The 14,462-nt window shown below is 37.1% G+C and overlaps 1 protein-coding gene across 1 annotated transcript in view; it reads left to right on the top strand.

Annotated features, from left to right (window-relative positions):
• LOC124545080 (translocation protein SEC63 homolog) overlaps positions 1–8,410 on the top strand; it is a 182,839-nt gene extending 174,429 nt beyond the window's left edge. Inside the window, exons 16-17 of the mRNA XM_047123887.1 lie at positions 2,636–2,804; positions 6,929–8,410. Coding sequence (XP_046979843.1) covers positions 2,636–2,779 — 144 coding nt within the window. The 3' untranslated portion in view covers positions 2,780–2,804; positions 6,929–8,410. The remainder of the gene's footprint in view (positions 1–2,635; positions 2,805–6,928) is intronic.
• The last annotated feature ends 6,052 nt before the right edge of the window (positions 8,411–14,462 follow it).

Here is a 14,462-nt window from a genome sequence, read left to right as displayed (position 1 = left end):
GCAAAGTATGTGATGTTGCGCATCAAAGATCTGTCCAAAACATGTTGGTTTTTTTTTTTTTTTTTTTTTTTTTTTTTTTTTTTTTTTTTTTTTTTTTTTTTTGCTGGGTTTAGTTTCCTAAAGTGACGCAAAGTACTACACCACTGTATAAAACCTTCACTGTTCTAAGGATTGATAATTTTCACAACTTCGAGGCAGAGTGTATTGTCATTTAACACGAGAAAGTGTATTTTCACCTGGGAAAAAGTGTATTTTTAACTAGGGAATGCCGGAATATTTATATTTTTTTTCCCCACGTTTACACCCTGATTACATAATCTGTCTAAAACCCTTCTGGTGTGTCCATGAATTTTCAAAATGCACTACCTTTTTGTCATGATGCTTAAATGAAATGTTAGCAATGGTAAAACTGAGCTCTGTACAAAATTCTATTACACTCCCTATCATTCTGTCCCCCAGATTAAATTCCAGTTCTCCATCGCAATTAAATTTTCGTTTGCATTAATGGAATGAATAATTTCTGTTGTCTCATCACAGATTTGTTTCAAGTCTCATAATCACCTGTAGAACTAGTAGAAACTAATACGGGAAATATAATACCTACTGTCACATCCGTAAGAGGACAATGCATGTCTGCTACAACAGTTTCCAAAATCAGAGCTTGCTGAAACGCCCTAGAAGTTCTAGTCCTATTTAGACCAATGAGCAGATTGAAGCCTTCCTTCCAGTGTATGTTATCAGTCTGGTTTTGAAAGAGAAGGCAACATGCAGAAATGAGGAATATTAAATGCTGCATTTGAAAAAGCATTACCCGCTTCCATACACTGCTTGACCACCACACAAATTCATAAATCAGTTATACTGATTGCCAGGCTATTGCAAGATCCTAGGGCATATATTACAGATCAGAAAGTTCACTGCTTGGGGGGGTGGGACCGGGGGGTGGGGGGGGGGGGGGGGGGGAGTGACAGCCTCAAAGACGGTGTTCAATGGCACCTTGATACAAAATGTTCATACTGGGTGGATGTAGTGTTAATGATTCATTTGCCGCAGTCATCGGCAGTCAGGAGGCCTTTCTGTGCATCCTCTAGTTTGAATCTGCAGGGAGTAATTGTGCTGAGATTAGGTGTAAACAGCGCAACATTAATTCTAGGCTACAATTGTGTCCCATTGACCAGTATGTATTATTGTTGAATAGCTTCAGCAATTTGAATGGGGTCACATTGTAGTTCTATAGGAAGCTGGACGGACACGTCGACAGATTGCTGCATGTGTTGACCACAATGTATCAGTTGTGTGTCACTGCTTTCAACAGTGGTGTGTGGAACATTCCCACACTAGTAGACTAGATTCTGAACATCTGCATAGGACAGATGCACGTCAAGATCAACGCATTGTGTGTGCAGTGGTGGCTGACCGAACGTCATCCAAGAACGAAATCCACGCACATGTTGCACCTGCTGTGGCATCAGAGACCATCTGGAACTCTCTGCTTGCAGCAGGATTAAGGCCATATGTGCCCCTGTCCAATCTGCCACTAACACTGTGATGCTGCCAGTCGTGGATAGCCAGGTGATGCAAAAGAATTGACTGGAGCGTGGGATGGTGCTTCATTGTCTTCAGTGATGGGAGGGGGTTCAGTGAGTATGCAAGTGATTGACATACATGCGTATTTCATGGACCTGGTGAGCTGTCTATTCCAGAGTGTATTCGCCATAACACACAAGTCCCATGCAAGGCTGCTTGGTGTAGAGGGGCATCAGCTTTAACTCGCAGTCAAATTTGGTGCTCCTGCAGGGTAAAGTAACCAGTACCTGCTACATTGCACGGCTGTTAACCCCGTACCACTGCCATTTCTTCGATAGGAAGGTGATGTGCTTTTTTAGCAGGACAGCGCGTATCCACATACTGCAGCTGTGATGCATCAATAGAAGCATTATTGTCTTGGCCAGCAAAATCACCAAATCTCTCACCAATGGAAAATGTATGGGACACGGTGAAGTGGTAACTTACATGGGAAAACCATTACTGAACTGCAACAAAAGGGACTGTGACAATCTATAACAGAATCCCATATATTCAGACACCCTAAATATTTAAAAATTGTTTGAAGTAGTAGCACACTGTTAAATGCATTCTTGTGGAGTATTTTTTCATATCTGTATTTTCTAAAATTATAATCTGCCATTGTAGGAGGTGTAATATAAGGTATTGCTCATGTCAAAATTAATAATATGGAGATGCTTCGGGTTCTCAAATTGGAATCCGTGGAGAGAAAATGATGTTCTCTTCAAGGAATGCTGTTGAGAAAATTTAGAGAATCAGCATTTGAAGCTTACTGCAGAATGATACTAGTGCTGCCAACCTACATTTAGCTTAAGAACCACTAAAATAATGTTAAAGAAATTAGGGCCTGTATGGAGGCATATATGCAGTAATGTTTCCCTCTTTCTATGTGAGAGTCAAACAGAAAGGGAAATGACCAGTAGTGGTACAACATACTCTCTGCAACATACCGTATGGTGGCTTGCTGAGAATGTAGATGATGATGATGATGATGATGATAATGATAATAATAATAATAATAATAATTGTTCTAGATTTTGTAGTAATATAAATAATGAATTCTTTGCAGCTGGATGTGAAAGAAGCTCCTGAAATACCAACAGAGCATCCTCAGTGGGAAATGTCAGATGAGGAGGAAGATGAACAAGAGGCTGAAGGAAGTGATGTGTCAGAGTTCACCACAGATGAGGATGTTGAAGATGATCAGGATTAACACAGTTTCAGGACAGATAGTACAGGTAAGAAGTGAGAGAGAGAGAGAGAGAGAGAGAGAGAGAGAGAGCATGCATGTACATTTTACTTTTTATACTGTACTTGTCAGTCTAATCATCTGTTTTAAAACAGAAGAAAATCTGAAATATGATTGACGATCTTAATGTGACAGACTTTTGTCATAGTGTCATAATACCATCTACCATTTACTGAAAGGAAATATCATAAAGACATCTGAAACATGGTAAATCTTCAAGGTTCATAGGATGCATTTATCATTTATTCAGTAGTAAATGATTTTGAGTGCTGGCACAAGGCCTGTGAGCTTACCTTAGCAGGAATCATACCTGGACCACAATCCTCATGTTATATAAAAAGTGTTTTATCATTGCACTTCCTTTAATTTTTCGATTTACACTAAGTTTGTAACTCAAGCACTTAAGATAGATGAAATATGTGCAGGATCCTTAAAATTTAATTGTCCTAGGTCACAGGAATGCTGTAACAGGGGAAGGTGCAGAAGGCAAAATTATCGATGTATGTAGGCAGAATGAAACAAATGAGTGAGTAGAGGGGCTTCTAAATTTCTACAGTATTTTTTATGTGGTTGAAATCAGCAAATGCTATCCTCAAGAATCACAAGAGGATAAGGTGAATAAAGCTGCGATTAACATGAAAGTTGGTACTTTCACTATATACTATGACACAACACTATACTGGGTGTAGTCCTATTGTAGGTGTTAAGCTGTTGCCTTCCTCTGACCTTTGAACAGGCTGACCCAGCCAGTTATAGGGGGACCTAAAATTTAACATTACATTAACAAATTAACCATGGTACAGTTTGACATTTTTCCACATTGACAAACATTTCCAGAGGTGAAAAGAGAGATAAGTGACAAAAGTCCTAGGACAAACCAGGGTAGTTAACCAATGAACCACTCGAGAATAATGTATGCAGTAAAATGGGAGGAGATGGATGGATATCTTACTAGATTACACCCTAGCTATACAAAGGTTTATAAATAATAGTGGACTGCAGTGCATACCTAAGTGTAGACAATAAATCAGATCATAACTTAGTATTGCTGAACAGTTAGCTGAAATCCAAATGTAGTATATGAAGAAGTGGAACGCTTAATGTTTAGAATAGAAAATGTTTAGAATGAAACAAAATGGGAATTCTCAGAGGCAGTGTCCAGTGACCTAAGTAAAAGTACCAATACTAGTTCAACTTAAGTTCAGTGTTATACAATATATAATGAAAGCAGAGGCACAAAAGCCGCAGAAATCACTAAAAATTCTTCGTCTTATTGATCAAGGTCAAAAATAGATTGCTAAGAAATGAAAGGAATGGATTAAATGAAAATGAATGAGAGACATATAAATAGAACAATGGAAGATCCAGGATGGAATAATGACAGTGTTATGAAAAGGATAGATTGCTACTGACCATACAGTGGAAATGTTGAATCACAGGCAGGCACAACAAAAAGACTACTACACATGTAAGCTTTAAAACAAGAGGCCTTCTTCTGAAACAGGTAACACACACACACACACACACACACATGTATATATACACGACCAGCCACTGTCTCTGGCTACTGTTTCTGGAGGATGCAATCTGTTGTTATCCTACTTTAATGTGCTTTGTAGATTGTTCACTTTTTGCGTAGGTTTATTTGCTTTTTTATAATTTTTATTATGTTACTGTGTCTGTAATGTTATTGTAATGTAATTTTATTAACTTGCCAGTTGTCTTTTGTGGTTGGCACTGCTCCTTATGTAAACGCCACCAGGGCATAAGTTTCCTGCTGGCTTGTCTATGTTGTGACTCGATCTTTCAAAGTGCCGTTGCGCAGTTACACGCGTCCTCTACATGTGGCGCTGTCTGCCACCCATGCAGCAGCAACGCCACCTAAGCGGCCAGCCAGCCAGCCAGCCAGCAGACGCTAGCCTCGGACTCAGTTATGATTTGACTGTTAAAGTGTACACACGTCTTACTCTGTTTACTTGATCTGTGACTTTCATGTATTGCGTCTTCCTTGAAATATATTTGTTCAACTTGAAGTTATAACAGTCTATTCTTTCCTGTTAGGTGTCCATTTGTGTGTATGATGCACATCTACCTTAGATTTTATATGGATCATTTTTACTGTTGATGAGATTCCATATTATTTATATGGATCATTTTATTGTTGTCTAAGCCCTATGACTGTTTCTCTTTTCATGCAATATGTAACATTTAAGTTTATTTTATATTTCCACTATATGTAATTTTTGATGTTTCTTTTTTCTGTGAATATTACTTCCATGTATTGTTGTAATACATCCGATTTGTAGGTGTTGTTACTTCTTCTCAGTAAGACAGGTTACATCTGTTGAAACCTAGGTAAAGGTTTGAATAAACTTTTGACATGCAACTGGTTGGCTGAATGATTCTCATTGTATCCATGCAGGATTTTGATACACAGTAATAAAACATTCTAGTTCTGTAAAAGAATTTTGAAAGTTGCCTGGATGGGTAGAATGATGAATGTCAGTGGGCTGGAGTGGAGGAATGGAAAAAAGTTTGATGAATACAGAAGAAAACTTAACTAGATGGGTTGTTTTTTGAGATATGATGAGTTATGTGTGCTATTTTGAAGATACAGTCAAGGGGTAAATTGCTAAGGATAAATCGACCTTGTTGGAAAGCCAGTGTTTGGATTGATGAGTTGAAAGGAGGAGGAATAATCTCAAATAAAACACAGAACTCTCATGTAATTAAACGTAAACAGCATAGAATGCGTTTGTCTAACTGAATAACTGCCATAATAACGCTTGAGAGTACAGAAAAAGTAAACAAATTGTTTATTCCTCCAGTAAGACACCAAGCAGTAGATAGGGTAACATAGTGGATCGACACAAAAGATGGTAAAGTGTCAAACTTTTAGAATTAGATATTTCTCATATTTCTCACTATAGTATTAGAGGCAACACAAAAAAGATATTGATAAAAGTGAGTCTTAATTGAAAAAAATTATTGAGAACAATCACTAAAAGATAACATCACAAAAAATGGAAATGATCGTATGGCGTCAGTGGCCGGGAGTTCCCAGGCGGAAAGTTCAGCTGCCAAGTGCAAGTCTTATTGAGTGCGATGCCACATTGGGTGACTTGTGCATCAACAGTGGGGATGAAATGATGATGATGATGATGATGATAATGATGATGACAGCATAACACCCAGTCCCTGAGGGGAGAAAATCTCCCACCCCAGCCTGGAATTGAACTCGGGGCCCCCGTGCGTGGCCTTCCAATGCGCTGACCATTCAGCTAATGGGATGGACATTACATCACAAAGTGGACCAGAAAAGAAATAAATAATTGAAAGCAAGTTTTGAAAAAAATTAAAATTTAAAATACTACACCAGCAGAGAGGGGCATAAAAATTTTCTTTAGATTATAGGAAGACAAATGCCAAACTCATTTGGCAAATATTCTAATAATCAATGCAAGAGGAACTGTTGACGTGGCTGCAAAGTTCTCTGTAGGTGATTAACAGGAGGAGGAAAGCTCTTTTAGCAATGAATACTCCAGTTATCGTTTATCTCTACACAGTCAGAGTACACCTCCATTCCTTAGCACAGTTCATTAAAATAACAATCAGAAGGGCTGCCCAGCACATAACCTTAAGCACTGCTGATAGTAACATACAAAAATAGATCACAGCACTCACAGTATTCTGAACCAGAGGTTCCTTCTTCAGAGAGGAAAGAAGAATTGGTTTTTAAAGAAAGGCATCAATTTTTCATCATAAGATTGTTCCCCATTCTGTTTCATTCAGATTGCATTTATGATTGAAATGTTTGTGTTTATTTTCTGAAATTTCACACATAAATACACATCATTTCATGATTTGTAGAATTTCTTGCTCAGTTTGTTGTGTTTGTTGCCGGGTGTGGAATATTTTGATCTAGAAAATATTTTGTTTTGGCTGTGTTGTCTGCTTCCCAATGTAATTTACATTTTTTGTTCTGTTATTGTTGGAACTGTTATTTCACTTATTGCTGAATGTCATTTTTCATCTGCCTATGTTATTATTCAGTGCTCTCATGTATTGAGCATACTAAAATTTAATAATTTAGAAAAAATGTTGTTGTTTCAGATCTGTACAATGTACTGAAGAAAGCAAAGTATGAAGAAGTATGACGCTTGAGCTGCATGTCATATGGAGTTATGGAGTTACTCTCTCATGACACATAGACAGTACATGTGAACATGTGAACTGTTATACTTAATTTATTTGTTGTATTTGTATAATTTCCATGGGTGTGTTTTGTGTAAAGCAAATCTTTTTGCATTTTTTGTGTACATCATTGCCCAACCACAGAGCAGAATTTTCTTGTATGGTTCAGTGACTACTTCTTAAAACATTCAAAGTGATAACAAGATTTGAGTGTTACCTCTCTCTCTCTCTCTCTCTCTCTCTCTCTCTCTCTCTCTCTCTCTCTCTCTCTCCTCCTTTGTTCTCTCTCTGTGGATGCGCTCATGCTGTTGAAGTGTAATGTGTGTCTGAGTCTGTTGCAAAAAAATGGAGTTGGGACTATCATTTAATCATTCCTTGCTCGTACAGAATTAGCATGAAATCTCTTGGATTCCTAAATGCAGCTTGTTTTGCTTCCATTGAAAGCCATGTTTGTAATAAACATTCTAGTTTTTTATGTCACCATAGTCCCTTTTGTTCCTTTGTGACTGAACAGAGACAGGAGAAGGTTTTGCACATTATCTTGTAGTGAGGTATTTTTATTTTTGAAATAATAGGGTATTCATCTTTTTTATTGCTTTTTATGCTTGCCTGTGATTAGTGTGTGTAATGATTGGATCAGTGAAATTCGTACTCTAAAGAAAAGAGGACAGCAACTTTTTAAGTAGATGTCAATACATGTGTTCAGAAACCGAATATGGTATTATCCAGAGAAAATATGTAGAGTAATGTGGCATGTTTGTTTTTTATCCAATGTCAGAAGTTTAAAAATGATTTCAAAGGAATCATATTATTATTGCGTAAGGAATAAAAAGCAGTGGAGCCTATTTGTGATTTATTGTGTTTAGTCACTCCTCATTTCATTGTGAGGGGGAGGAAGATCCTCAAATCACATTGAATTGTATTTCAATTTTGAGATCTTTGTTCTTCATTTTTGTCTGTGCTGTTAAACAGGGAAACTCCACAAGGTCATGAGTAATTTCAGCAAAAAACTATGCCTCTAAATTGGTTGGAGGTCAAATCAAAGATCCTATTTTTGAACATACATTTCTCTAGAACTATGAGGTTGGTGCTATATCCAGTACTGCTCCCATTCCCAAACAGGCCTGCATTTGTATGAGGACCTATAATATATTTTTAACTTATTTGATTGTGAATCAGTTTATGTAAGTGAAAGAATGAAATTAATGTTGAAGCATTTTTATTTGATAAAAGAAAAGGTAAAACAATATAATATTGTATATATGATAACGCAACAATGTACTGTAGAAACAAAAATGTTATAATTTGTGGGTGTTGAGTAACTATTGATGTTAAATATGAGACTGTATTTTCTCAAAGGTGTTTATAAACGTCATATAATACATTGGGCATGAGCCTAAACTTTTATAATTTTATTTCTGTTTTACCTTGTGTATTGTATGTTAAACTGGGGACCTAGAAACGCCGGAGAGTCTTTGCCCCGCTGTAGCCCTCAGTGGTTCACAACCCCACAACAGGCCACAGCAATCCACCCACCTCACCACCGCCCCGCACCGAATCCAGGGTTTTTGTGTGGTTTGGCCTGCCAGGATCATCTCATACTCATACCAGACAAGTGTAACCCTAAATGTTTGCGAGGTAGAGTAATTATGGTGTACGCGTACGTGGAGGCAGTGTTTGCACAGCATTGCCGACATAGTGTAACTGAGGTGGAATAAGGGGAACCAGCCCACATTCGCCAAGGTAGATAGAAAACCGCCTTAAAAACCATCCACAGGCTGGCCAGCACACTGGACCTTGACACTAATCTACCAGGCAGATTCGTGCCGAGCACACCTTCCACTCAGGAATCAGCGCATTGGACCACGCGGCTAGCTGGGAGGCTATTTTACCTTACTTGCCTGAAAATGCAGCTCTTCACTTACACACACACAAAAAGTTTCTCAGAAGCTATATTTATGGTAATTTCCTAGTAATTGTTTAAATGCAGTGAATTAGTGCTGCCTAAAGTGCAGAGGCCAAACTGAAACTTCAGTGCATTCACATTGTTCACTACAAACATCTTCCAGTAGTGAGTCAGAAAATATCCACATTGTAAACCGACAGTCAGCTCAAGGCATTACCGATCGTGAAGTATAATGGCACAGCAGTTGTTTCTAGTGAGCACGTACATTTCTAATCTAGGTAGGCTGATAACTACAAGGGATGATGCTCAAGGTTTAACCAATAATTATAATGCTCGCAGCTTCCTCTGGCAGACAGATATAACTGTTATAAACAATTCTCAACATGTTGAGAATATAGGACAGTGTTCAGTGCACAAATAATTTCACCAGTAAAATATTCCTGATTTCTGCCAGAGTTCCAGAAAAGACAGCACACTCAAACTATTATTGTGATACATATCTGAAAGGTATTTATTCACACACAGACACACCATGATTTTTTAATATCTAAATGTTAGCACCATTTTCCTATTCTTAACACATTTTTTTATTGTTTTGCAGACACCAATTACTTGATCTGAAAGTGCAGCCCTGATATTGATAAATTTTCTGAAATTATTCTAACAGTGACAAATCTGTCCCCTGATTAATTCAACCACCACTCATACCATGAACGAATTCAGTTTTTTATTGACCATTCACCATTCAGTTTTACTGAATTTGCTTTCTGTTACCAGACAATCCTAGCAGAAGTTCCTGTGTTTTTCTTTCTCCCCTTCCCAGCATAGTTAATCAGGACTAAGCCCTGCAGCAGACCTACCTCTACTTTCTGCACAGCAGCATGGCTGTGTTCTGTTGCTTAAATACAAGTCAACTAGCTGACAGAGCCAGTTTTATCAAGGTATTCATTTTGCCGATATTCTATTAGAAATGTACAGTTTCTGTATACTGGGGCAGCTGCTTCTAGTATCTACAACACAATTTTGTATGAGTCTCTGTGGCAACATCTCTTTGAAACTCTATAGGCAGCTATTGTTTTCACCTATAGCCATTTGCACTACGCAATTGAAGGGTGTCAAAAGCACTGTCAGGTGTTAAGAACTTCCGTATGTTGACTTGACTGTAGGAGTGTCTTAGTAGTAAAGAATAAATGAATTAAAACTTCATGACTGATGCATCATTGTTCCACACACATCTCAGTGTTTATGACATCATATCCCTGGCACTAAATGTCATACTACGATACATTTGTGTAGGTATATTCAGCACTATGTGTACAGTGTCTGCAAATAGACTTCTTAGTAAAGAAGTAATAAATTTAAAATGCCATGCATGATGCAGTAGTTTATCATGCATTTCAATGTGTATGATGTCATGTATCCTGATCTATGTATCATACAGTGATAAAATTTTGTAGGTACATTCAGTTGCATATGTTGATACTGTCTGAAAAATGTGTTGTGAATAGAGTTAGTAGCAAAAACATCATTCACAATGCAGCAGTTTTTCACACATTATGCATCTTCAGAACTGTTTGTGGTATCAACATATAATTTTGTAGGTGCACTTAGCAGCATATGTGGATACTGTCTACTAATTTATTGCAAATATGTTTAGTAGCAGAGAAATAACATACTTAAATGTCGTGTATGGTAGGGAAGTTTTTTGCACATCTCCTGAACTATGACAGGTAGAGTGTTCTTAACCCCACAGAAATTGTTGCCTCACACTAAGGGATACGTGTTCCAAGTTTGAAATCTGTCCAGTAATTTAGGAGGAGACATAGGAGGGACATATCTACATACATATATACATACATACATTTTTATAATGTGTATGGATTACGTCTATGGATAAGTTAATTGTGTATGGATTACATCTATGGATAAGTTAATTGTCCCACATTATTCAGACTTTGCAAGCAGTATATCATAAGTGATACAGTAAAAAAAACTATAAAATCACACAGCACTGGAGATATATTTCGTTTTCATGTGTAGTCAGTGCTTTATTAATTATGGAGCAGTATTTCCCTAACAGAAATTGAACTGCCTAGTGAAGAGAAAATCATACTTTTTAAGATAGATGCCCAGTTGTTAGTACATTAATTTGCATTGGGGCAATTAAAACAGGTCACAAATTTTATTGAATGTGCCTGTCTTGTTCTTTAAATAGTTGTATGCCCTTAGAAATTTTCATTGCCTCAGGGAAAATTCTAACCAGACATTAAACACCAAGCGAGGCGGTGCTCTAGTAACACACTTGTCTCATATTCGCAAAGATGGCAGTTTGACTCCTACCTGTCCTTCCAAATTTAGGTTTTTGCTGATTTCCCTTAACTGCTTAAAGTGAATGCTGAAACTGTTCCTTTTCGAAGGACACAATTAGTTTTCTTTCAAAGTCCTAGCTTGTCCTCCATCTATACTGACCTTGTCATCTATGAGACAGTTAACAGTAATCAGCTAGTGGACAACTGTTTAACTTGCATCTGTCACAAGTTTGAAAATATGAGTGAATATTCAACTGTGTGATGTAATCACAAAAAACTGTAAACTGTAGCTGTTTTCTGTTTATCAACTGCCTCATTTATTTCTCTATATTTTTATTTCAAATTCAGAAATTACTGCTTCCTCAAAAACCTAACAGAAATGAGAAAAATCAACTGTGCTGACAAAGTTCATACTTATGCACAAGAAGATTCTCAAATTGGCTGGAATTATTTGGTTTACCATATCCCATACAAGACGTGGAGCGATTGAGAATGTAGTAGACTATGCTGCAAGGCCTTAGTGGGATCCTGAAGATAAGATTATAAAAAATAATTATAGTGGATCCTTAAATTAAAATATTTGTTACATTTTCTTTGCAATAACTGAAGTTTATTTAAGACTGTTTGCTGTTAGTTGATTAACTTTAGCCTCAAAGGACAAACGTGTTGCATAATTCATATAAATTAATCTTTGAACCCTACTCTCTTTAATTAGCTGTTTAATTGCCGTCCTTCCAAGAAGTTTCTTTCCAATGACTTGTGGTTTTCTTCAGTATTTAAACAGAAACAATATTCAATACGATATTCATTCTTAATGTATTGTCTTGTTGCTAACAAGTCAGTGACTAAAAATATTAGAACTATGCATTGCTAATAAACTGCTTCACTCAACATAATTAGCTTTGAAGTAGTCAACTCCAAAGTACTCAACTGCACTGGCCACTTCATACGTTAGGATGTGTGGGACACAAACCATGAATGTATCTTCTTTGTTTCAACTTTGCAGGTAAAGCAGTAGAAACGAACTCTATTACCAAGAACATTATTCCTTACATTTAGCAGTCCTTCAGTACAAAACGTAATGAGAAAAACACAGGTTCCTTGCTACATATTTCTTTTTATTTCAAAAAAACATGTCATGGATTTATTTATTTTTTATTACAACTGCTTAAACTTGTGTTAAAACAAATGATCATACTATTATGAATTGCCTGATCAATAATCTGATTTATAGTCGCTGTTTTATTTTCATACATCACCATAATGCACCCCCTTCGGAGTGGGTATCACTTGATGTCAATTGTGAATTCAGTTGGGAATTTCACCACATGTCCTGGTTAGTATCTTCCTGGGACACTTTGGATAATCTCATATCCTAGTTAGCTTACAGCTGATCAATGGTTTTGGATGCTCATGTGCAATGCCATCGAGAAGAAAAATGCCTTGTTTGAGTCAGTCAATAGAAATGTTGACTCATCTATCTTTAATATTATTGGTGAAAAACTTGGCTATATGACAAATCAAATTGTAAGGAACTATTGTGCAAGTTCACATGGTTTGTGTGCATCTGAGATCTTTGTGGATGAAAGGAATTTCTGTGGCCTTCTTGCTGTAATCTGTAGGTTTCGACCAATGTGTCCATTTCTTCCATTTTGTGTGAAAGTGGTGGAAGGTCAGTGTCTGATGTGATTTGATGTCTCCAGCTAATTTCAATATTGTACCATACATCATTTCCACCACTGTAGAGTATTTTTTGCTTTTGGAGGCCTGGCAACTGTGATTTAGGCAGCTGAATAATATTGTGGTTCAACTCATATTGGACTTTTTGCTTTGTAATATACAGTTTGTGTATATCTAATCTGTGAGGCTTATAAAAGACTGGAAAGTTGGTTGACATCGAGATGTAATGCTTAACTTAATGTTTAACTTCTTTTGGCATGACACAGGAGTTTGGCGACACGTATATGTCCCCTATATCTGGCCGCTGAGGCTAGATATAGTTGCCTTTTGTCCGAAAATTTAAATGTATAGCTGTTGTCCTTTATTTCACCTGTCTTCAACTTAACATGTCCTCTATATGGCAAGTAGCAATCTGTCCTTTTAAAATTTAGAGGAAATATGAAAGCAATTAATTCCTTCAGTTGCTTCAATATATACTACATTCAACAGAGTGGTGTTATCAGTTACACTTTTGTTCTTGAGATCAATCAAAATGTGTAAATGAGTGTCTGGAGGTTTCCGGTGATTAAGGGTGGTAGTGTGGTACTGGTGTGCAAGAATCACACTCCCCCTTGGCTATTGAACTTACTTGGAGTTGCTTCGCCGATCTTCTTTTCAGGATAGCCGGCTGCAATGTCCTGTACAACTTCATCTCCGAAGATAAGAAGCTACTTTGGAGAAATTTTTTGTACTTTTAAAATAACTCCGTACACTCGAAAATACTTTGAACTCAATCACACTGTATTTGGATCATACATAACAGTTTTCATACAACTAAAACATTTTTTGTAAGCTTGACACTTTCTGGTCTGTCAGAAACTATCACTTTTATTTTTCCATAAGTACAGTCTACAAATCTCTCCAAGTTTAACAAGACAACTGTCCGGACCTTGCGAAAGTAAGAGAGTGAATGAATAAGTAATTGTCTCTTCTCTTCTTTCAACAACATTCAAAGTGTTCACACAATAATGTTTGACTTCGCACAGAGTACAGTGCGTTTATTCCTTGAGCTGGACGTGTAACTTCTTAGGTGGGCTCGGCGACTACCTGGCCACGCTGATCATCCGTCCAATACACGGCCGTCATGCACACACATAATTGTGGTGCAGTAGACAAAGTTCTACTTTACCACACTCATCTCTAAAATAACGCGTGTTCAAGACGGTGGAAGAATTTACCCCGAAATTCTCAAGGCACTACCTATCCCTCCCCTTAGCTCGAACACACAATATTTTATACATGTTTGTTATGTACATCAATACTGTATTCATATATTACTACTTTACGTTTCCATCAATTTATATAACTTTTTTTTAGCCGTCGGGTACTTCGTTTATAGCTCTCTTTCCTTTTCCGTGTTAATACCATTATAATCATGGACTTTTTGATCAATGTAAACTTTGTAAGGACAAGAATCTTTCTGTTCCCTTTCCATTCGTAAACTCAAGTGCGCATTACCCAAACGTATGCTGTTATTTACCCTTAATACTTCGCGTACTACTTTTTCTAAGTATGGATT

The sequence above is a fragment of the Schistocerca americana genome, chromosome 8, assembly GCF_021461395.2.
Source record: "Schistocerca americana isolate TAMUIC-IGC-003095 chromosome 8, iqSchAmer2.1, whole genome shotgun sequence".
Lineage (NCBI taxonomy): Eukaryota > Metazoa > Arthropoda > Insecta > Orthoptera > Acrididae > Schistocerca > Schistocerca americana.
The sequence above is the reverse complement of the archived record's forward strand: the minus strand, read 5'-3'. Positions and strand labels throughout refer to the sequence as shown.